General features: G+C 36.1%; 1 protein-coding gene across 4 annotated transcripts; it reads left to right on the plus strand.

Annotated features, from left to right (window-relative positions):
* Nucleotides 1-14: 14 nt before the first annotated feature.
* LOC118163320 lies at nt 15-23,857 on the plus strand. Of its 4 annotated transcripts, none has more exons than XR_004748982.1 (17): nt 15-462; nt 3,822-3,890; nt 4,350-4,380; nt 5,930-5,989; nt 6,397-6,477; nt 7,153-7,289; nt 8,612-8,734; nt 10,094-10,136; nt 11,299-11,418; nt 12,225-12,363; nt 14,221-14,266; nt 14,605-14,664; nt 16,399-16,506; nt 18,251-18,347; nt 19,337-19,537; nt 20,493-20,646; nt 21,398-23,857. XR_004748982.1 is itself a non-coding variant. In XM_035319878.1 (17 exons), exons 1-16 carry the CDS (start codon nt 412-414, stop codon nt 21,475-21,477), a joined length of 1,446 nt encoding a protein of 481 aa, XP_035175769.1. In that variant the 5' UTR covers nt 15-411; the 3' UTR covers nt 21,478-21,518; nt 21,724-23,857. The 4 variants fall into 4 exon arrangements, 3 of the variants coding, with proteins under 3 accessions (XP_035175769.1, XP_035175768.1, XP_035175770.1); XM_035319878.1 differs by lacking the exon at nt 20,493-20,646 and having other exon boundaries at nt 21,398-21,518; nt 21,724-23,857; XM_035319877.1 differs by lacking the exon at nt 20,493-20,646 and having other exon boundaries at nt 15-286; nt 386-462.
* Nucleotides 23,858-23,977: the final 120 nt, after the last annotated feature.

Consider the following 23,977-nt stretch of genomic DNA (forward strand, 5'->3'; position numbering starts at 1 on the left):
CGTCCGTCCCTCCTCCCTCCGTCCCTCCCTCGTCTCCCCACGGCACCGGCTCGGGCTCTGCCTCCCACAGCGCTCCCAGCGGCAGCCCGGGGGCTCTCCGTGCCGCCAGGGCCCTGCCGCCGCCGCCGCCGCCTTCCCCGGTGTCCCCCGGTGGGGCGGCGCGGCCGCCATGTGGCGGCCCTGAGGGCAGCGCAGCCCCGGGGCCAAGGGGAAGGTCGGCGGCGGCTGCCTTTGGCTGGCTGCCGGGGCTGGGCGAGGGCTCCCGGCGGTGTTGTGCTGCCCGAGGGAAGCTCGAGTGGTTTCCTGCCGTGCCCCGGGGATTTGGGCGATTTCCTGAATCTAAAATAAAAATCTTTTATTTTGTTATTTTGGTACTTTCCCTAAAGTTGCCGTATCATCTGAAGCTCAGCCATGGACCCCGAAGCTGAGATAAAGAAGCAGGTTAACCCCTTCTACTGCAACGTGAGTATTCCTTGCTGGAAACTGTAACTAACGCGAAATCGAATTGAACCGAGTTTGAACTCTTATCTTGAGCTGAACCGGTGTTTTTTTTTTTCTTGTGGGGAATCTCTGAACGTGTTTTTGGCCTGATACTTCTTTCCCCTCCTCCTTCACCTTGTCAAAAAGAAGTTATTCCAGCTATTAGTACAGAATAATGTTCACTGCAGAGAGAATTTGTGTAGGGCAGCAGTTGTTTACAGTTAACGTGGTTCTGAAAGCAGCCTCGCGTTACGGCCTCCTTCTTACCTGCATTTTACCTGCTGCCAGCTTTGGGCTTCCTCAAGCCGATCCCCAGTAGTCCTTTTTGTTTATATAGTGAATTAATCTATGAGGAGAAGGTCTTTTGCAGCTCTTCCTCCCCTCTTAGCCTTCGTCTTTCAGTTTTGCTACTACAGTGCTGATGTGTCTGGTTCCCTGTTATCTGGCTTCATTCAGCTTCTTGATTCAGAGCATTATACCGAGGAAGCTGAAGGGAAGTAATGACATTCTGATGTGAACGCATTGTCGTGTTGAATTCAAATCAAACGTGGGCAGTTTCAGTTATTGTACGGGTTCCACCTCTTGCTGAACACCAGAGAAAACAGTAGCTATCTTCAAGTTGTCTTGTGACAGTGTTGGGTTGATGGTTTACCCGTCTTCTGCTCAGTCTGAACATATTTCCATTTTTAACTCAGATCAGCTTTGCTTAGTAACCTTTATTGCACAATATTCTTCCCTATTTGTTCTCTGTTCTTTTTTTAATGTACTTTCCCTATTGTAAATTCTATGAGATCCTTATAAACGTACACATTTAGTAATTGCTCTATAATTTCTCTGAAACCTCAACAGAAAATATCTGCAATTCAGTTAGTTAGGGTTCTGAAGTTTACCAATTGTGAAAATAACTGTGAAGTTTTGCCATTACATCTTGTTGATAATTTGCTAATGTTCAAGAAGCCGCGATGGGCGTTCCCTTCCAAAAATAGATCTTTATACATAAAAATGTTAAGGTTATTCTACAAAACGTTATTTCTTTCCCTTAATTTACCCAGGGCAGTGGTCTGCTTAAAACAAGCTTGCCAATACACCTGCCAAGTATCTTTGTCTGACCAGGGGCATGAATCCTTAAGTTTATGTTGTGTAATAAAACTTCTTTTTTGACGTCCATTAGAGGCTCAAATGAAAAGAAACAAAACATTTTCTTTATTTCTAATTGGATAGAAAACAAGAATGAAAAAAAGTTTGTGTGTTTCCACGGTTATGGTTTTTGTTTGTTTGCTTGTTTGTTTTTTTCTTGGAGATTTCTCATTTTACAGAATGCTGATACATTGTGCTACCAAAACACAGAGATTAGCATACAGGATGTGTATTAGAGCGGTCATTTGGGTTTGGACTCTGTGTTCAGCTGTCTGGCTACTGCTGGACTCCACACTCTATTTCTGGCTTCAGCAGCTCTTCAGTATACGAACATGACATGAGAGAGAAGAGCAGTGGTGGTATCTTGTATCCTAGAGCCTCTGCTTTTATATGGTTTTCTTTTAAGCACCGATCCACCGCCCTGAGAGCCCATTCTCCTCCTGGGAGGAACTTCCCACTGCCTTCAACTATATTACTCCACTGTCCTGCACAGGATTTCAGTACCTCGTAGGTTCACCTGCCCATAAATCTCTGGCCAGGCCAGCTGTGGGCCTGGTGTTTAGGGCTGTGGTAGGTAGACTGCAGTGCTGTGATAATTTTAAGTTCTTAGTGTACCCAGGGCATGGGGAGAGTTGCTGCATCTTGGCAGGTTCTGCATCTTTGGGATGTTGACTGTAGTGAACAGGAGTGCCCGGGCACTGGAAACCAGGTGTGAGAGACTGAGAACTCTAGGACTTTAGTGGGGTAGATGAGACTCTTGGATGTTGATCCTATACTGGAAGGGCATGGGATGTCTTGTGGGATTTTAGTTTGTAGTCAGAGGCATGACAGAAGAATATCTGCCAGAGAAATGTGTGGTTAGGGTGTGGTAGGAGGATGAAACACTTTGCATGTAAACATTTTTGAACAGGACAGGACTTTTGCACCTTGACCATACTCTAGTTATGCATATTTAATTTTTTTCAGCAAATATAAGAAGTGATTGTTCTCACTTCTAAAGATAAATGCTTGGGATGCTGTTTTCTACCTTGTTTATGCATAAATCAGTCAATTTTGCTTTAGTCTCGGATCATTTTTTGCACACTCAGTGGACATCAAGAAGGCAGAATTACCCTTTCAAAAAGATTCAGGGAGAAGGAATGCAAGTAGGAATATGGGGACCCAGGTGTTAGGAAGGTAGAGGTGTAGATGCAGCAGCTGTATTGAAATCTTCAGAAAGAATTTAAGAATCTTGAGCTCATCTTCTAGTTTTGAGGCTTATATTTGCTGCTGCTCTGGTGGAGAAGATAGGAAGATACATTAAGACACCTTTTGTTCTTAGGGTCCTTCAGGTGGATTTGCTGGGTGGGTATGAAGATTCCTACCAACTCATTTTATTTTGTTCTTGTTGTTGTTATCATTTTAACTTTTTTTTTTTTTTTTTTACTTTTTCCACTCTTTTTACATAGCACTGGCATCAAACTTATTTTGCTGTCTTTTGCATGTTTGTTGTGTCAAGACAGCCAAGCCAATAATTTTATTAAATAATCAGAAATTTTAATGTAATTGAAATAATATTATGTTTCTAAATAAAGGCATTCTTTAGAAGTGGAAGATTAAATTGCAGTTCCGCCTTAAAAAAAATAAAATCCTAGTGTATCTGTTTCTCAGGTTTATTGCTGTTGCTTTTAAAGATGTTTTTTACATGAGTTGGAAATATTTGGAAATAAACCAGCTGTGACTGAAACAATTCTTTATGCATGTGAGTGAGACAGGCCCCAAATAGATCAGAGCACAAGCCTGTTAGTTTGGGTGCTGCGCTGGGCAGAACTGGCTTTGGACACATGTATAGGCTTGTGACGGGTATGCACTGCCTCTGGTTCAGACTTGGTTGATAGGGTGTGAGGAACATCTTGGATCTGTCTTGGCTTATCCACGCAAAAATATGCCATGAGATAGCAGCAGGATTCTGGCGACATCTGAAACTTTTATGCGATGTGGAGATTCTTTTTAACTGAGTGGCTATTTGGTGGTTGTAAAACCTTGTGGAGAAAAGTTCTAGTTAAAGTCTAGTAAGGCTAAGTTTGTCTTAGAGAAATTGTACTTTTATAGAACTTGCCTACACGGACATTTTGATAGCAGTTGTGATTTGTTTTGATATCAGTTGTATTATTTTTCTGTTGGTTTATGTGCAATGCTAGAAACACTTCTTCTCTTTAACCTAGATTTGCAAAATCTGGTGTGCTTCTGCATTAAACTTGCAGACTCACTTCCTTGGATTCAAGCATAAGACGGTAAGATCAGTTTTTAAGTGCACTTTTTGTCAGATTTTATAGGTTTATTTAGCAATAGAATGGGGGGTTGAAATATCTTTTTTAGAATGTGCAATTTCAGATATTTAACTTGTTTTGTTGCTTTGCTATTTTGTTTACTGCAGTAAAGTGCAATTATTTTTGTACATTGGTACCATCAGAAAAGATGGATAAAAACTTTGTGTCTTGTGTTCTGAATTAGTAGAGACAGAATACATCAGAATATAGGACTGGCAATAAATGCAGAATGGAATTATTTAAATGATAGAATATCTGGTGAAAATATGTATATTTTTAAGTACAATGTAATTTTATTGAGGTAATCTAAGGTGTAAGTTTATAAAATAAGTTAGATTAACACTAAGAAACTTTTGCGTTGCTATCTTTTGAATCTTAAGTGACTGTTTTTCTTCCTTGATTGCTGATAATTTGGTAATTTAGGTTGAAGAAGCACTGAAAGCTCATGGTATTGGTAAGTGCAAGATTTTTTTAGTTCCTATTCTATATTATAGGTACACCTTTCTCCCTGTCCCAATTTAGGTGTTTATGAAACAAGAAAAAGCCTTTCTCAAGATTTGTGCTTTAAGACTTGACATGTGTTCTTTAGTGATGTAACTGTGTAATCCTACAGGGAAAAATCAATGTGAGCAAAGTTTATTAAAATGCACTAGCTACAATGCTAATCATTGCCTACATTTAAAAATTTGAGAAACCTCAAAGACATTCAAGATTTAAATTAAATTTTTTTAAAAATATATACTTCCTAAATGTATGTGCTCTGTACACGCTTTATATTTGCTTTTTAAAGATCTCATTAAAAATACCTTTATGTTTAGCTGAAGCAAAGTACTTCTAATAGGTTTAATTTATCTTTAAAACTTCTCATTTTTATGAACTAGTCTAGTTCCACTAGAAATGAAGGTCTAACCATCACTTTTCCTACTTGTGTTTTATGATGTACCAAAATGTATTTACAGGTTTGCACAATCTCCTGGGATTTAGTTTGGAAGTTGCGGCCCAAGTATGCATAGTCATTGCACCTACCCAGTCTGGGATATTTTGTATAGTCTGTAAAGCAAATCTAAGCAATTAGATATTTAACAGCATGGATGCCCTGAAATGTTCAGAGGTGAATTGGTACATGGTCAACATGTCTTGTTTCTGCCTGTTCCCTTTTCCTGGATTGACTGGACACTAAAAAAGTAGATGAGTTCTATTGACCAGAATATGATTTATATTCTTAGTCTTTGTAGTTTTCTCTTCACGACAACTTGTTTCCTTTGCATGCATTGGCATTCCACTCCCCTCTCCCCCCCCCCCCCCCGCCCCAGTCTCATCTTGTATAGATATCTCTCCCTCTCCCAGTTCTTCGATGACAGCTCACATTATGTGGTTATTAGCTCTGTCTTACCTTTCTTAATGTTCTGCAGCCCCAGCCCTATCCCATGCCAAATGCCAATAGAAAAAAATACTTGACTGGAAAGGGGATAGCTGTAGAGCTTTTAAAAAGGACAGGAAGGTGATTGGACTGAATCAAGTGTCCTGGCAGGCAGGAGCTTTAAGCATCTCAAGTTCACTGGATTTAAATTAAATTGCTGTGATGTATTGGATTAAAGTAGCCCTGAAGTTTATGAAATAAAGCTTTGTTAATTATAGAATAAAAGGTATGTGCATCGTAGAGAATCAGTCAGGCTTTCTCCTTGTTGCAGGTTGTTTTTATATAAATTAAATTACAGTCAAAATTGCTTACAATTTAAGCCACTATTTAAGTATTTAATTTTGTGCTGTGTGTTAAAACCCATGTTGTGAGGTAACTAGAGGCTGCATTGGTTTGCCTCTGCCTGCTTCATTGAATTGGCTGACATGAAATAAGTTCATTGTGTTTGTTATAAACGCTTGTCTATTTATAAATGTTGACATGTTTGTCAACAGAAGCTCAGAGTTTTCTTAAAAGAAAAAAAAAAAGTGAAAATTTGGTACAGTAATTAATTCTTTTTATTTTATATGTGTGTTTGTTCTAGTTAAAACTGCGGGTGGCACAGGGGAACAAGTGAAAACACCTGAAAAACTTCCTGATTATGGTAAGAATGTTTAATGCCAAAAAAAAAAAAAAAAAAAAGAAAGCATAGAGAGAAATGAAATGTTTTGAGGTACAGATGTCTAGATCTTAGAAGGTTGTTTGGAGTTCAATTCTATTCACTGTATTTCCCATTTACAGTAAATATTTTTCATAATGTGTAGAATAATATTTGCAGACAAGATGTTACAAAACAAGTCAAAATACAATTTTGGGGATAATGTTTCTGACTTGATTTGGGCTGTGGGGCTCTTTATGAGCAGGGATTCACTTACACGTGAATTAAGTAGCATGTTTTCTCTAGGCCAGAGGTTAGAGTCAGGACTTCATTTCATTCTGGAGATTTTTTGAGACCATGAAGACTGATCGATGGATGATGTGAGATTACATGAAATTGATCTTATCTTACAGTGCAAACTGAGCCAGAGAGATTTCATGGACAGACTTTGGAAGAGCAACTTAACACATGTAAAGATTCAGAACCTGCACTCGGTGAGGGTTTTTAATACTGTAATTGCTTCTTGTGTGCTGTTTATCTTTAAAGACTATTGAGTTAGTTTTAAAAATGTAAGCTTTTAATGCGCTTTATCTGATTTTACTAACTTCACATTGAGTACCTAGTAGTATGGCATGAAAGGGACTGATCTTAATGACAAAATTGTTGGACTTAGCCTAGAATACTTCTGAGAGCATGGTCTGTAGACAGTTCTAAGGTGATATGATAGAAAGAAACTTGGACTTAAATGAGAGTTACTATTTTTGTCCAATTGTAGCTGCCAGTCCTGTGGAGGGAAGGGAGAGTGTAGTGGATGATAAGAATAACTACAGGGGCATGTATTAAAATGTGCAAATACTAATGAAAGAACTGTTGCTATTAATTTTTAAGTGATTTTTTTCCCCATCTTGTCAAGTTCTGTGGTAAAAATAAGGCATCTCAAAGAAATCTGGTTTTATATGTTTGATGTTGAAGAAGTTTAGACAACCAAAAGATAAAATAACTCATAGTTGCAAAAATCTTAATCCACATGTTTCACATGCAGTAATGATAGTTTCCTTTAATATCTCCTTTGTAGCTAGCACTGATTATATTGTGGAGCTAAGAAAGAAGTAGAACACATTGTTTCAGCAAACATCAAATTTCCTAACTTTTTCTTTTAATCAATGCAGGACTTAATTATATAATTGAATACCGATCAAAAGACAATTTCCCTTTTCTCTATGAGTGTCAACTGTGCCACTGTAAAACAGGACTGAGTAACATGTTCATGCATGTTTGTGGCTCCAAGCATAGACTGGCATACTTGGTAAGTTTCTACAGTAAAGGGGTGTGTGTGTTTTATTTATTATTGGTATAAAGGTCTAAGTAGAGAATTTGTTAGTCAGATTTTAATAAAAAATCTGGTGTTTTTAAGCTTTTGCATAAGGTTTTGTGAAAATATGTGTATTTGTACTGCAATCATACACGTTGATGGTCTAATAAATGGATTTAAAATTCACCTCATCGATAACGTGTGCTGGTGCGTTGCTGACACCTGAGTTGTTAGTGTATTTTATTTTGGTTGACCAACAGTGCCAAAAAGGAAATGCACAGCTGTAATTGACTAGAAGTCAGCTTTTAACCGTTTTTTAAAAAAATATTGTAAAGAACTGAATCAATGAAGAAATTGTTCCATCTTTCAGATGGTTTAGGAGCTAATTTTGTTAAGGGGTGTATTGTTTCGGTTCTGCAACAATGTCCTTCTTAAAGATCATACTGTTTCTGTTTGTTAATTCAGCTGGATATTCTCGGTGAGACTTGCATTGGTGGTTTTCGTGTTCTTAACGCTTTTATTTCTTGTTTACCCGATCTATGTTACATTCTTAAATACTTTAAATGTAATAGTAATTCAAGAAGTATCACTTCTAAGTCATGCACCTGGGATGGATTAACCCTAGGCAGGAGACTATTTCTTAGACCATATCTAGAAGTATTTTTTAGGCTGTATCTAGAATACTGTTTACAGTGTTGTGCTCCTGCAAGCCATAAAGGTATTGGTGGGATTGAGCAAGTTCAGTGGAGAGCTGCCAAGATGGTGAGGGGGCTGAAGCACTTGCCCTGTAAGGAGAGGCTAAGGTAATTGGTCTTGCTCACGCTGGAGAAGAAAAAGCTGCAGGGGGATCTAGTAGCAGCCCTTCAGTACCTCAGGGGATGTTATTAAGAAGTCAGAATCAGGCCCTTTATGGAGGTGCATGGCTGTAAACTTTATTCAAGCAGGGGAATTTCCTATTTCACGTAAGAAAGAAGTTTTTACTGTGAGGACAGTCAGGCATTGGAGGAGGTAGCCCAGAAAGATTGTAGAATCTGTTTACCATGGTTTTCAAGACCAAAGTGGAAAAAGCCCTGTGCAGCCAGTCCAGAGTTGTGTCAAGCCTGCTTTGAGCAGAGTCAGCTGAAGATTCAGCTTCAGTCCCCTCAATTAGTTTGCGATTCTATACACATTTTAGTAAATTCTTTTTTTGTACTTATACAGGTTGATTTTTCTCCCATGATTCTCTTTCTAGCTGTGCTAGATCTTGAAAGAATTGCGTAAGATAAAGCATCCCTTCATGATTTGTATCTCCTTATTTTTTTATTTTTATTTTTTAGAAACAACATTATCCTGAGATAGCAGAATCCGATGAAGTTAAGGGTAAAGGCTCTGAGCTCAACAGAAAAGTTAGACAAGTTGCATTAACAATTGAGAAGAAAGAAGGAAGAAAACAAATAAAGGTATGTTTCTTAAGAATGCCAAAAGTTATACATGTACAAGTAAACTGAAAACAATTTCGGTGGGCAGATAAGCTTGGGATGGTATGAAAGTCTTTTTTTTAACCTTGACAAGTGCTTTTGTCTTTCTAATACTTCTTCCCAGATTACTCTAGATGCAATTTCCCATTGGTCATTCCCATCATAAGTATTTAAGTATTTCTCTCGTTTGAAATAATATTCATGCTATCTGACTCTATAGAAATACAACTCTAGGAATAATAAATACACAAAATATCTGTATTAATATTTAATCAATTCCCAATTGTGTGTGTGTGTATGTATATAAAACAATTTTAATTGTTGCTAGCAAACTGCCTTTATACTTTTCTAGGTTAGAGTTTCTGCTCTGCTAGCATCCTGTGGCAGTTCGCTAAAGAAACAGATGAAAAAAAATCTGTGATATACACAGGAAAGTGTACCAATTTGCAGGTGGATGTGGGGTTCTCAGCAATAGCATGGATTCATGAGCTGAAACTGTTGAGGGGCTGCACTGTTAGAAGCATGTTCTTCTGAAGATATCTTCATATTGCTTTCAGTTTTTTATGCTGCGGTAGTGTTTAGAAATGTTTCCCATCTTTATCTGACCAGGATACTGGAAGAGTTTCTTCTTCTGGTGTAACTCACCACTTTGATTCATGACAACTTAACTGAGGTGCTTAGTGTTCTTTTTGGTATACCTGAAATTTGTGCTCTCCATCAGTTTCAATGTGAAAACAGCCTCCTTGTTAAGCAGTGTTTCTTGGCAAGATCTAATGCTAGTAAGTGTTCTTTCTGTACAAGCCCCAAATCCTGCTAAATTATGCAAGGGTTTCAGCAAAATTGTGTGCTTAAATCTGAAATCCGTTTGCATGCGGACTATTATTATTTGCAAGCAAATAAACATAGTGGAATAATATTAATCACATCATGTTGACGGAAATCATACATACATATATGTATGTTTCAGATTTTTCTTCGTGGATATAGAAATAATTCCATTTATATTTTGCAGGCTGTTTTGTTTTTCCATGAACAGTTTCACTATATCCATAACAAATTCGTTCTTGATTTAAGGAATGTTTAAGTGGAGGGTATATAAACTGTTATAAATTAACTTTATTGATTTTTTTTTTCTGAAACCAGCTATTTTATTTTTTTAAGCTCTTAAAACAGGTTTAATTACAGTAAATAACTGTTCAAGTTACTTTTGAATGTCTGTTCAGTGGTTTGCTCTTGTGTGTATCACTACTAGTTATATCTTTAAAACATAAATACTTAATGAAATACCTAAGTTAAAATTGTATCCACCAGTTAGCTAACAGAAATGGGTTTTATTTACAGGTTGTTACGGATGCCCCGATGATGAGGAAGAGATGGCAAGAATGTAAGTGCGCTCAGTGGGCTGTAAATTGTATATTTCTAACTTGAGTAAACCTGCTTTGATCTAAGCTTTCTTTCAGGGCAGGTTGAAAAACTTGGTCAAAAAAAATGTGTGTGCATGTGTTCTGAGCTGCGTTTTGCAAGGTCCATGTATACTGAAAATTTGATGGATGAGCAAGTTCTTTCAGGGGCAGCTAGAGATACTTTTTTTGTGGCTCTTCGTTCTCTCCATTCTCCCCCTCATCCGCAAAGCCTTCCTCACTTTGCAGAGTCATTTACCTCTTTACCTGGTAACAGCTGCACTCTCTGCAGTGCCAGCTGCTCACAGGCATTTTGGTGAACTGGGCAGAATGAGCAGGCTGGACCTCAGTGTGTGCATTTAAGTTGCAGTCCAGAAAGCCAGATGGAATTCTTAAAGCACAGCTACAGCTCTTTTCTGTGGAGGAAAACTTTTCCAGTTTTACCAGCCATTGATACTCACAAAGCTGTAGGAACATGCTATCTGTGAGACTTCTCCACTCAGTTTAATCAATCTTCCAAAACTTCCTGTACAATACCATCTGGATGGACAGACAGTCCAGCTGCATGCTATTCTAGAAAATGGATAAGAACTGCCATGGAACTCTCATTCTCAGATGTGCGTGAAAATAAAGACTTCAGTTAAAACTAATGTACATAATTTTATTGCATATTATTGTCTCAACTGTGTTTTAAAATAGCTCAGTAGAAGTAATGAGAAGAGTATTTGTATAATGATCTCAATTAGCAGTGTCATACTCTGAAAAGGAAAGAACCATTTGGAATCTAAGAAGGAGTTTTAAAATAAGTTGAATCCTGTTCAAAATCCCTTTGTTTAATGTGTCTAATTTTGTACATGACCGTGTAGCATGTTACTATAATTTGTAATATTTAATTATATTAAGGAAGAAATTTATGTATGTAATTGTAAGCAGGGTATAAAATATTTAAAACTATATTTCATATTTAATACGTTATCACAGAATAATGGTTCTAAAATCGTTCCTAATGTTTATAACTGTTTCTATTTGTGCACAGAAACAGCTAATTAAAATTCAAGTGCACTTTTAGAACCACTATAACTAATTTCTTTTTAACCTTTATCAAGATAATGTCCATTTTGCTACATCGTGAATGTGTTTGTTTAGATCCTAATGCAGATGACAGCCCTTCAAAAGCTAAAGTTCAGCATGTGGATATGTTGCTTAGTAATGAAAAAGAAACAGATGGTAAAAATAAGGATGGAAAAATGCCAGACCCTATGCAAGGTTAGAGAATAAAGCTATACATATATATTTAACTCTTAACAAGCATGAATTATTTTCTTTATATGTACTTTTTGTATAATTTCTATAGCTATGTTCTGCTATAGAAGCAGCATGTACGGTGCATGGACACGTTTGGGATCTGTGGCAGACAGAAAGAATAATTCTAGTGTTTGTAAAGAAAACTCTCCAGGTTTGCTTAAAGTTGCTATAGCTGGATACTTCAGAACAGAAACACAAATCATAAGAAGAAGTTTTTACTATAAATATTTCCAGGGGAAGAGCCCCAGGCTTCTTTTGGACACATTAGGCATTCTTCTTTGTCAGGAACAAAAATAGGGAAGAGCTGTATGCCAGTCTGTTTGTTTAGGGCACAAGGAGAATCAAAAGGAAATAAATTGCTTGTATTTCTTCTGAACATCTAAAATATTTGACTAATGTTTGTTTTATTGAAAATAAAACCAGACTATAGTGTAAAAATTAGTGAATGCTTTGTAACTGAAAAAGCATCAGAAGTTACTGCTTGGTTGTAAACTAATGTCAAAGGGGAAATTGGGCTACTGTCTAAATGAATTATAATTATTCTCATTCAGAATAGTTCTTACCAGAAATGTAGACATGCTTCATAGCTGAACCAAGCCTTTGATTTTTCGGTTCTGTTTTTATTTAATTTTTACATCTTCAAGATACCTTACTTTCACCTTCAGGTTTTATTAATACTGTATTTAAAATAAGTGAGCAAATAATACTTTTAAATTAGTATACTAGAAACAGTATTGCTAATAATACTGTTTTTACCATTTTTGAAGAAAAGAATGTTCAAGAGGAGCCGGAAAAAAGTCAGCAAGAACAGGCAAAACCAGATGAGAAGGCTGAAACTAATAAGCCTATTGAAAGCAGCAAAGACAACAAGACTGAGGAAGACAGCAAAGGCAACGGTTCTGAAAAGTAAAACAAAAAAATTCACCTCCCCTAAAACCCTTTAAATATACTCAAAGGAAACTGTTGTAGGTGGTGTCTTCCGATATGGGATTTGCAGTGTGCTGTGAAGAATAAATGTGTGCTGTAATAGTAGAATGTTTGTCTTCTGAAAAGACGTGTTTTTCCGTAAGCTTTTGTCGGCAACAGAAAACCTGGCGTATGTAAATTCACTTCAGATTTTGCTGTAGTTGCAACTAGTTTATATGTTTTAGGTGTGTTATCCTTAAGGTATAGTCCTCATGTATCACAAATTCAAAAAGAATCTTTCCTTGTGCATTAAAAAGCCCCATTACAGGTTCATGTTAGACAATTGGGGCAGTATATGAACTGTATGTAATTTTAGAAGGAAAAGATAATCATTGAATAGCTGCAACAATTGGGGATCATCTTTACAAAAGATTTCATGGAGGAACAATAATAAATATTATATGTGGTTCTTAAATGATAGAACTAAGCTGCTTGCTGCTTGTAAAAGACCTTACTAATAGCAGTACTGCGAGTTTAGTTTGAATTATCCACCTTTGGGAGAGATGGCTTCAACATCAGTCATCTTTGTGAAACACCAGGAACCACAGGAAAGCAGCTGATGAGGGATATACATATATTGATGAGTCTTAAGACTCATGTTTCAACAACTAGTTCTTTGATTTTGCTTTAATGGCATTCTCTTAGAATGTTTCCTGACTTTAAACCAGTTGTTTCTCTGTCAGACATGAAGGGCTAGCGCCTTTTTCTTATTTACTGTTAGCCGTAAAAGGAGAAATTTTCTTGTTCCTGAAATGACTTTTTATAGGACTACTCCCAGGACTTATAGGACTACTGATTGGCCAACCAATCATTAAGGAAAAACACTAATTGAAAGCAGATTCAAGTCTAGGTTTAGGAATCTTTATATTTATTTGTCTAGCTTTCAAATAAATATATTAGTTATTTATCTTGAGAGTAAATTAGTTTGTAAAATGTCAAAAATAGGAAGCTAATACAATCTTGGACATTCACGTCGAAGTTCTAAAAGTTTTACCTGACACTGATCCTTGTTATGCAGTCCCATACTTTAAATTTTAAGAACAGAATCTTTCGGAAAATCAGTCATCTCTCATTAATCTAGTTGTTCAGATAGATCCTGGGTAATTATGAGCAGTCAGGTGTTCCACTGAGAGACTAATTTGGAAGTTACAGTTACTAAAATAGCACTTCAGCTTGTTCCTTCCTGTTTATTTTTGTGAGACTTCTGAAATGTGAATTCAATGTAAAGTTTCTCAAAAGAAGTAAGATCTGATTTTTGTTTGACAGCAAGCAGTCAAATGATTCTTCCACTTAACAATTCTGCAACATCAGTCTGAGAATTTCTGTTCCTTTTAAGTTACTTTTAATTGAGTTAATTATGAGGCTTTGTATGCTCAGTATTTCTGTGGCTACATTATAAAATACTACTATTTCTGACCAACTTTTTGTAACACAAATTTGTGAAGTGCTGATAAAAAGTGGTACAGTAATTAGGGGTATTGTCTTTCTGCAATGCATGTTTACAGCTTTTTATTACGAATATCAAACTTTTTTCTTAACTCTGAGTTTTAGAACTTATGTAGCTAATTACACGAAAAAAATCATAAATATATTTTATGATTATATCTGGAACCACTAGGATGTCTGCAAGGTAATATGTGACCTTTCAAAGTATACAGTCTGTAGTGTGTCAGTAATTTAAACTAATTACTGAGTTGTTGACTGACACACCTTTGATAGATCAACCATTTGGATACTATGTGTGTGTATTAGTTTTATATACAACAAAAAAATAATGTGTATATTTTGTTTCTTAAGGTGTGAGACCAATAAACAATTGCAGGAAGAAAATGAGGAACTTGAGGTGAATATTTTTCTGTTAATGTGTTGTTCCAGTTCACACATAGTTGGGGAAAGAATTACTACGATATATGGCAATGATGTTTGCTTTTGCTTATTCAAATTACTAATGTTATGAACAATAAACTACCTACAAGTTACTAAGCAAAACTTAAAAAACAAAACAAAAAAAAAAAAAACACAAACACGTCTTCTGATGTACTTGTGAAAACACAAGTATGTGTTTCTGTACTAGTACACACAATTTAATTAGAGCAATAATCTAGAATAACCTTAGTACTTATTACTGTTTAATTTTGGTTATAAATAGTGCATATAATAGATCTTGTTTATGTTAAACAGCAAGAATCTCCAGCAAATCTTGAGGAATTTACTAGTCAAGAAGAACTGTTGGGTTATTTGGTAAGTGCTGAATCTTTCCTTGCAATTTCATCTCTGAAAAAATTTAATAGTCAGTAAGTAATTATCAATTATTGATTCATAATGAGTTTATTAGTAATTACTAATCAATTACTAATTAGGAACTAGTTAATATTACTGAAACATTTTGGTTGTGAAGAAAGGGAAGAAGCAGTTTTTAAGGAATAACATGCAGGTTGTATATTTTAGAAACAAACAAACACAAAAATATCCCACCTATTCACTTTGTTTGACAGAACAGCTGAGTTCTGTTCAATTATCAAAAATGTGTTGTGCACACATTTCACAGCAGGGATGCAAACAGAGGGGAAAACTAGCAGTTCCTAGCTGTTATGTGTATTAACAGCATTCACAATCTTGCATATGGAAATGGTAATTTCATTAAAACATTAGAGACAAAACTAATGAAAATCTTATTTGGTAGTTACTGTGAGTCCGTTACTGCATGGTAATTTTTTTTTTGCTTTTTAACTGGGAAACTGTAAAGATTGTATCTTGCTAGTAATTAATGTGAATCAAGGCATCTTCTTGTATAGTTTGATTGTCCTCTAAAAACAGGGGAGGACTCTTGGGAATGCGATTGGGACAATGTTTTGGAAAGTTGGAAAATTGTTCAGTATCAACATTTACAGTAATATCTTTACAAACTGCATTATGCATTTCTTTTGATTTTTTTTTTTTTTTACTTTGATCTTCTCTTCCTCTTCTGAAAAAAAAGTTGTCTTATGTAGTGGAAGTTAATTATACATGTATCTTTTCCAGATTTGCTCTTCATAGCATAATTCCAGTTTTTCAATGATTATTCTGAATGAATAATTTTTAACTGAGCTGTACATTCAACTTTTATCATTTAAAAAAAAATGGATTTCTTTCATTACCTGATAGCAGACACATCTTTACTCAAGTTTAATCTTCCTTTTCTTCTTACGTTTTAACAAGATACGAGTTTTGTGCAAACCCAAAGAGACAAGTACTATTAGTGTTAAAATACCATCTACCCCCCATTATGCTGTCACACATTAATTTATTGCTAGTTATTTGTGATTACATTTTTCCTTTGTCTGGAGCATTTGAAGATGCTTGCTTTTTAATCTGGAAGACTGAGTTTTTAGGACAGACCTGTACTTCAATTCTATTCGGCACAATATAAGAGTTTTCAGCAGAACTTGATTAGTGTAGATGAGAGAACAACGCGTGTATCTGTCCTTGTGTGGGCTGTTAGCACCTGAACTTTCTCCCCTGATAGAGCTTCAGTTTTCAGAGACTCTACTTTTTCCTTAGGCTTCTTTGGAAGGAGAGGAGAATTATTATAAGGAGAAATAGGTCGTGACCTAATTGCCTCAGGGGAATTGTACACATTTGTTTGTATGCAGATATCTTGGGAAGAGAATCAAAATACTTAAGAAAAAACATTTTTGTGTATGTATTTGCAGGAACATTCCTGGGCTGTTCCTTTTCGAATGATTTTATCAGGTAGCCACAGCATCATTCTGTTAGGATCCTCTCCTATTTCTCCCTCTCTGTGACCTTGTGCCTTCCCCCTGCAATTTATGGTATTAAAAATAGAACTTTATTTACTTTGTAACATTAGCCACATCTGATAGAAGAATAAAGATATAAAAAACAATAAGGTTCCTGCAGGATTTGTTTATACATTATGATATTTGTATCTTTCAAAGGCAAGGTTTTTATGTTGTGGATTTTTTTTTTCCCCAGCGAAGTTTTGAGATACTGAATGAGGATGATGCTGCTTTTATCCTAAAAGTAACACAGACTCTCACAGATGCACTGGTGGAGTATCGTCAGCAGGCTGCATCGAAAAAAGTAATGTGGATTTTGTTTTATTTTTGTTCTACATGTCTGTAGATTCCTGTGATTACGTACTTTTATTGTTACAGATGGTTTATTTATAGTTAAAATTGCCATGCCAACGGTATTGAAAGTTGTGACCATTAAATGCTTGAAGAATTTTTGCAGTTGTAATAGGATAAACTCACCATGTTTCTGTTGAGGAGTCTTAATGCTTTGTCTTCAAAGGTGTGTTTTGTTTTGTTTTGTTTTTTAATAGAAGTCAAAATTAATTTTGTCCTTTATTTCCCATGCTTTTCCTTGTTTGTTTTTCTGCTGTTTTTACCCCCTTTTCAATCCTAACTTACAGTTTTATCTCTTCTGATCTCCTTGATAATTTTCTTTTTCCTTTCCCAGTCTTGAGCTCTCTTCATTCACTGCGTAATCAAACATTGACATCAATTTTCTTACACAGTTTTGTTCCACTATTAAAAGCCCAGTTCCTCCCTGCTTCCATCATTAGTGATGTCTATGTAAAGATAAGTCAGTCAAAACATGAATGTTTTGAGTATGTCTCTGAGCCTGCTGCAGTAGCCATTTGTATTCCCTGTTTCTCCAGTTCACGTTATGTTCTGTCTTCAGACTCCACATACCTGGAATGATTTTTTTTATTCATTCCCCTGTTGCCAACAGGGATTGCAGGAACTTCTTGTAATCCATTTACCATATTTACCAGTTGTAATCCATTTACCATATTTATCTTTGGAAACCCTTTTGCCTGCTAATTTTTCTCATAGAATTGTCAGTATTGAACAGAATTCTCATTTGCCACAACAGCTGCTCCTCCTCCTACCGTTACTTAACTTTTTTTTGTTGATGTTTAAAAGATGAGCCTGAGTGGAAAATGCCAAATAAGAGTAAGTACCAGCCTAACGAGCTGGAGGGAACCAGACCGGGTTAGGTGAGGCCCTGAGCAACCTGATTTAATGGGTGGCATCCCTGCCTATGGCAGGGGGGTTGGAACTAGATGATCTTTGATCTTCCAACCTGAGCCATCCTATGATTCAAGGAAAGTAAGAGTAGTTTTGTTGTTGCTTTGTTTTGTCTTCAAAAACCTTTCTCAGTTCAGGACTTTGCTGTAAGGTTTATCTTTGCTCCCCTTATGACCTCTATCCTCTATTACTTTCTCTCTGCCTCAAAAGGCAGTATTTCTCTGTGGTAAATTTAATGCCTATAATGCTCTTTTATTATCTACATTTTTTTACTTCTTTAATAAGTTTACTTTCACCTTATCCATGCTGTTCTTTTATACAAGACTTTGTTGTTGTTGTTTTATTCATACGGAAAGAGGGCCGAAGTTGACGTGCTACAAAACCATCAAGTCCTAACCAAAGTAACTTCTAACCTATTAGTTGCAGAAAAAGAAAATAAAAAATATTGATGTGGGAAAACGCTTGAATACCCTAAGCTATGATCTTTCTACAGATAATTTAAAAATCTTTTAGTGTAAAGTGCTTTCGTTTTAGATCTGACAGGTAGAGAATTAGGTTGTATAAGTATCACTAGGCCTAATATAGTGCTTTTTAGATGTAGACAGATACCATGAGCAGTGTGTGCATCAAGGTTAATCACCAGCTGTATAATTTTCAAATAAATATGATTTTTTCTCAAATCTGGTAGCAGAAATACTGATCTCTCATCTGTTCCTGTGGTCATTAAAATGTAGTAGTTTGTCATTTCAGGGTGTTGTTCTGAACACATCTTTTTTTCAAACTCATAGGATCTCTTAGATACTGAGCATAATGGAGAAGAAGTATTGGAACATTCCACAGAGCAATCTGACCTGAATTCTGCAGATATTAGTGATTCTGATACTGGTAATGTTAGCTTTGCACTCTTGAATGTGTTTTAATCTTAACACTGATTAAGATTAAATTCTAAAAAGCTTTTTTTTTTTTTTTTCCTGCTTCTTAAAGTAGAGCTTAAAAGCAGAATAATAGTTGTTTGTTTTTTTTCCTCATCCTGTACAGATGTTAGAAAATAAAGGACAGCCTATACGAAAACATTCATTATGCTTAACTGTAGGATTTAGGGAGAAATTGAGTTAGTATTGGCTCTGACTTTCCTCTGTCCAGAATCAATTGTTTCTAAGGAGTCTTTCACGGTATAACTGGCAGGTTTTTTGCTCATCTTTTTCCGTTCTTGGTGGAAAAGAGGCTTAGTGCAGGTCTAGTCCAAGCAAAATGTTAGTGGGAACAAAATCATGTTGTGGAGGATGGAAAATTCTGTTTAAGAGCTAAATATTGCCACTACTTGACCTCAGTACTTCTGAGGAATTTTTTCAAAGAATCTTGGATTTCTTTGAGAGAATTTCCTTCTTAATATAGTTAAATGGCTAGTTTTCACATACCATGTGGTGGGAAATGCTGTCCTAAGCTTGGAGAGAAAATGCCTGGAGTACTAAGTGTATCTATTCCATACTTTTTTTTTTTCTTATGTGGTGGCATTTTTTTTCAAGGAACTTAGCATTTGGAAACCTCAATGCAATACTAATAACAAAAATTGTAATTGCTTACAATATGGAAGACATTTAACTCTTAGTTCCTCTTCAGTTCCATTTGTAAGCCATAAAGAAAAGAGCTTTCACCCACCTGCCGCCCTTGTTTCTTCAGGATTTTCTGTAAATAAAAAGCATATCTAACTCTCAGTTGTATGAAATTATTATTAGCGAAGCCAGGTGTGAACCTTACCAATGATGCTGTGCAAAACTGGAAATTAATGTTTGAAAAGCCCTAGTTAGATAACTAAGTAATGAAGACTATTCAGAATCTTCTTCAACTGAAAAACAGTATTTATTTTCTTTAAGACTATTCAAGCAGCCGATCAGCTAAGAAGTCTTTATCAGTAACTGAGGAAGATGAACTGCAAAACTTTTCAGCTGGCACTTTGGAAGCAGCGTATGAGAACAACATCACCGCTGAATTTTTGAACAGTGTAAGAAATATGAACGTTGTGGAAGTTACTGCTACTCTACACAAAATAGCGGCAGCAAACCCAGCTTTCAGAGGTAATTCACGTATACATGAAGGCGCATGCAAACGCTTATGAAAATATGTGTGACAATTTTGTTAGCTTTGTGAAATATTAAGAAGTTTGAGATACTAGGGAGAGGTTTTTTTCCCCTTTTAATTTTTTCAGGAGCCAGTTTAGGAATGGCAATTCAAAACGGCTGCACTCCTATGAAGGTGTTAATAAACGCTGATATTTTTTTTAAATTGTTTTCTCATTTGAGCCTATTAACATCTACATGGTAAAAGACAGTAAGCTAAAATCAAGCATATTGTTATTAGAAAAAAAAAAAGAATCTCAACTGTGATTACTGGTGAAAAACAGGGAAAAGAATAGGAAGAGCAGACATTAGAAAAATTTTGACACATGACAAAATTTATTAAAGTGACAGAGGGAACAACACTCCCCCTCAGCTTATCTCCACCCAATATTATTGCTTGCTGAGCATGATGTTATGTGGTGTGGAATATGCCTTTGGCCAATTGGGGTCAGCTGTCCCAGCTGCATTCCCCCTCAGCCTATTCACTGCGGGAGTACAGAGCGAGGGGTAAAAGAGAAAACCTTGACACTGCACAAGCCCACTTTAGCAATAGCCAAAGCGCTGCTGTGTTATCAGTGCTCTTTTAGCTACAATTCCAAACCACAGCACTGTTTGGGCTGCTGAGGAAGTGAACTCCATCCTGTCCAGAGCCAGTACAGGGTTCTAGGTGGTCCTCTTTGTTGGAGAGGTGATTAGAATTGTTTAGAAAAACAGGGTGAAAACTAGTAGACACCTGGATAAATATGATCTGCTCAGAGTGCTGGTGGTGGGGATGAATAAGAAATCTTAAGAATTCCTTATCATAGGGATGGTAAGAAATCCTTCCTTACAGACTTTCTGGAGTTGTTTGGAAAGGGTCGGCAAAGGAGTCAGATAATAAACAGATAGCAAACAGGCAATTATTTTTTTACAGCGTAAGGAAGTTCTGTAGGCCTGTGCTTAAGGCCTGTGCTGTTTAAATGGCCTGGAAAAAGGGATGAGTATCTGGATGACAAAATTTTGTGATTGCACCATTATTCAAAGCAGTTGAAGTGTAGGTTGACTGAAGTTCAAATGCTCCTCATCAGGTTAGTGGAAATACCAATTTATCAGTTAGAAAAATAAACTGAATGCAAAGAATTAAGGAAGGAATTGAAGGAGAGAGAGGAGTTTCACATAAACTCATGCTTTGTTTGTGTCTGGAATAGAGCATAGAGTTCTGCTTCCATCATTTTGTATAAAGGAATTTAGAGTTGCAAAAGGTTTAGAAGTGCCGTATCAGACTTGAAAAGTTTCCTGATCTAAAGATGATCTGAGGTTGGGAGACCATAATATTCCCATAACCCACAGGGCTAAAGGCACACTTCAGGTCCCATTCCTACTCTTTCCTTAGCATTTGTTTATGGTCACTGAGTGGCTGTTGTTACCACTTAAGATGACCCTGTGTTTCTTCTACTTCTCCCCTCCCTCTCTCCTCCAAAGTCATGGGCATGACTTTATTATCAAAGCAACGTTGAATTCTTGTGCTCTGAAGGTGCAGTGTTAAAACGGAGTGCTTCTGGTAATGTTTTCCTAATCATCAGCTACAGATCTTTGCAGGTCAGCAACAGATTAAAAGGGCAAGAAACTGAAACATTAGGGCTGTTCACAGGAATATAGTTAGTAGTTTCCAGGCAATTAAGTAACACATTCAATTTTTTAAATGTTAAAATATTTTTAAGAAATAAGAAAAGCTCCAAATTCACGTCATCATCTAAATGTTTCAGTATAACTTGTGCTTTAAAATGTATCATCAAACCACTTATTCTCTGTTTTTGTTTCTTTAAACCTTTAACAAAGGAATTGATATTCCAAATGTTGTAAGGATCCTGACTGAAAGTGGGACTCTGAGAAGACCAAGCAATGGCAGCACACAGTGACATGGTAGTTAGCAGAGTTAATATTGCAGTATTTACTTTCTGTAAGTTTGACAATGTTCTTTTACTTGAGATGAACTCAATGAAGCTGATTTTACTATATCCAAATTCTGTACAGTGTTGTTTTAATTAAAAAATTGGTTATGAGATTCCTGTTATTTATTTTTCCATATGGCTGACATTTCTGTGTTTGTAGAAAGGTTGTAAAGTTCATGTGTCCCTTGCTGCTTAAACATATTTTTAAAAAAGGTAGCTGTTGTTTTCCTAAATATTTTTGCATTCTGTATATTGGCAATCTGATCTCTTCATATTGGTTCTTTTGGTTCTTTTACAAAGAGTTAACAACAGAAGGGATAACAGAAGTCAGCAGTTCAAATTCATGCTACAACAAATAGTTGGAAATTATTGCCTGTGGCTGCAGAGCCCTACTCAAAGGCTATTGAAATCAAAAACCTCCTTTCATGTAAGAATGATGAATTGGTCTCCTCCTCTGTTTCTAAATAAAGATTAATAATAAAAAGCCAGTGCTGTCAGTCCAGTTCTGAGCTGAGAAGTGCATGGACTATAGGTAATTTGTGTAGGCTAGATAATTGGAAAATTTAGCAAACTCAGCAGAGGTTTACTTGCTTTTGCAAACTCAGAGATATGTCCCAAGAGACGTAACCAGACCATGCTAAAGACACACTGAAGTGATAGTGAAAATATCTTCTGTCTTCTCTTATATGACCAGTATGAGAATGAAGTGAAAGTTTGCTTATACTATCCTTCAGTTCTGGCTTTGAAGGTAAACTTTTTTTCACCTACTGCAATAGTCTTTTTGACTTAATATACGTGTGCGTATATATATATATACGTAATAAATACATTTATATGTATAAGTCCTATGTGTTAACCACTACTAATTTGGTAGGATGATAGAAAAATGTTTTGGATGGTTACAGATTAATGTGCTTGGAAAAAATATTTTTTTTTTAAATTAAATTGCCTAATTAAAGTCTTCTTCCTGCGTGTGGTCTTGGGTAGCGTTCAGTGCTTCTAATTAAAGCTCTTCGGCTTTGCAGCCAAAAGCTGGTATAATACAGACATGATGGGGCCAGATGGTAAATGAACCTTTTAATGTTAACTTACACTTTTTTTGGAGATGTGGATGGAATTGAGAATCCTCATCCTGCTTTCACATCTTCGTATCGTGGAATGCACGATGCCGTAAAAGAAAGGTAACAAAAAAAGCAACAGAATCGGTTAGTTTTGTTCTATGAACAAACTAACCATGGAGGAATATGGTTAGTTGATTAGATAGAATTAACCGCATAGGAGTGAAAACGGTTCAATGACAATTAAAGAAATTAAAACAGAAAACAATTACTGTTTTAATGAAATTGTGAAGAATTTCTAGAATGTCTTGAAGTTCTGTTCAGAAACAGAGATAAAACCAGAGTCTAATCAGCTCTGCAGTTATTCTCCCCTGAAAACTTTGTTTGCTGGTGCATATAGAGTCTGCAAAAGAGTTGTTTTGTTTGGTCTTGTATCTTGCGTGTGTTTTGTGATGGCTCAGTATGTTCTTATGCTAATGGAAAACGGTATTTTTGTTCCAAAACAGTTTTTAAGGATAATATTTTACTTGTGTCCAATTTTTTTAAAGACACTATCTCTACTAATGATGCTTAAGAAATGTTGTGCTGTACTTAATATTATACACTGATTGTTAAAGTACCACTAAGGCAGACTTTCTGTCTATCGGATAATTCATTGAATTTAAAACTTAAGTGATATCAAGAAAAATTCTACCAATTAGGAACTGATTTTTCTTTTAGCTTTACCTTAGCGTAACATATTTTACTGAGACACCAGAGAGCTTGAGGGAAATTATCTTTAACAAAACTGGAGAACTTGAACTTCTCTTATAAGGCATAACGTGTGAAAGAGAAGGACACTCAGGTGAATTGACAGGAAATGAAAAAGTTTGAGTATGCAATGGAAGACAAGCTGCCTGGTGTACATTGTGATGATCTCTGATCATAATTCTAGAGTTACGGAAACATAACTGCCCTGGTTTTGCTTCCGGTTTCTTCTAGGATTGTGATATGTCTTTCTGAGTTAGGAATTTATTATCCCTTTTGAAGCAGCAAGCCCCATCTTGTGAATTTGATCTAGGCGTCGGTGTACAAAGCTCATATAGGGTGCCCGAGGGTTTGATACCATTTGTGAAACCTGAAATGCTAATGCTGACTCTGCACTACCTTCACTGAAACTATTCTTGAGTCTTTAATTGTTTTTCTACTCTGTAAATGCAAATCCTGGGTTTTATTATTGCATTTTTGTTGGAGGAAATGTTATTACGTAACTTCATTTTAGAAATACAATTAAAAACGTTCTCATGAAGTACAATGCCATTCATCTGTTTCATTGGAACTGCTCTTTTAGTAAGTACCCTGTTAACTCTTACCTTCTGTCACTGCAGATAGAGTAAAATCTAACTGAACACATTCAAAGGATCTCAAGC

The sequence above is a fragment of the Oxyura jamaicensis genome, chromosome 2 (assembly GCF_011077185.1).
Source record: "Oxyura jamaicensis isolate SHBP4307 breed ruddy duck chromosome 2, BPBGC_Ojam_1.0, whole genome shotgun sequence".
In the NCBI taxonomy this organism is placed as follows: Eukaryota; Metazoa; Chordata; class Aves; order Anseriformes; family Anatidae; genus Oxyura; species Oxyura jamaicensis.

What these genes read in the sequence shown, in the direction of transcription:
- LOC118163320 (XM_035319878.1), top strand. Translation starts at nt 412, where the DNA reads ATGGACCCCGAAGCTGAGATAAAGAAGCAGGTTAACCCCTTCTACTGC. An exon ending in AAAGGCAACGGTTCTGAAAA is followed by an intron (nt 12,364 to 14,220) that starts GTAAAACAAAAA and finishes TTGTTTCTTAAG; the next exon opens with GTGTGAGACCAATAAACAAT. An exon ending in TATTAGTGATTCTGATACTG is followed by an intron (nt 18,348 to 19,336) that starts GTAATGTTAGCT and finishes ATTTTCTTTAAG; the next exon opens with ACTATTCAAGCAGCCGATCA.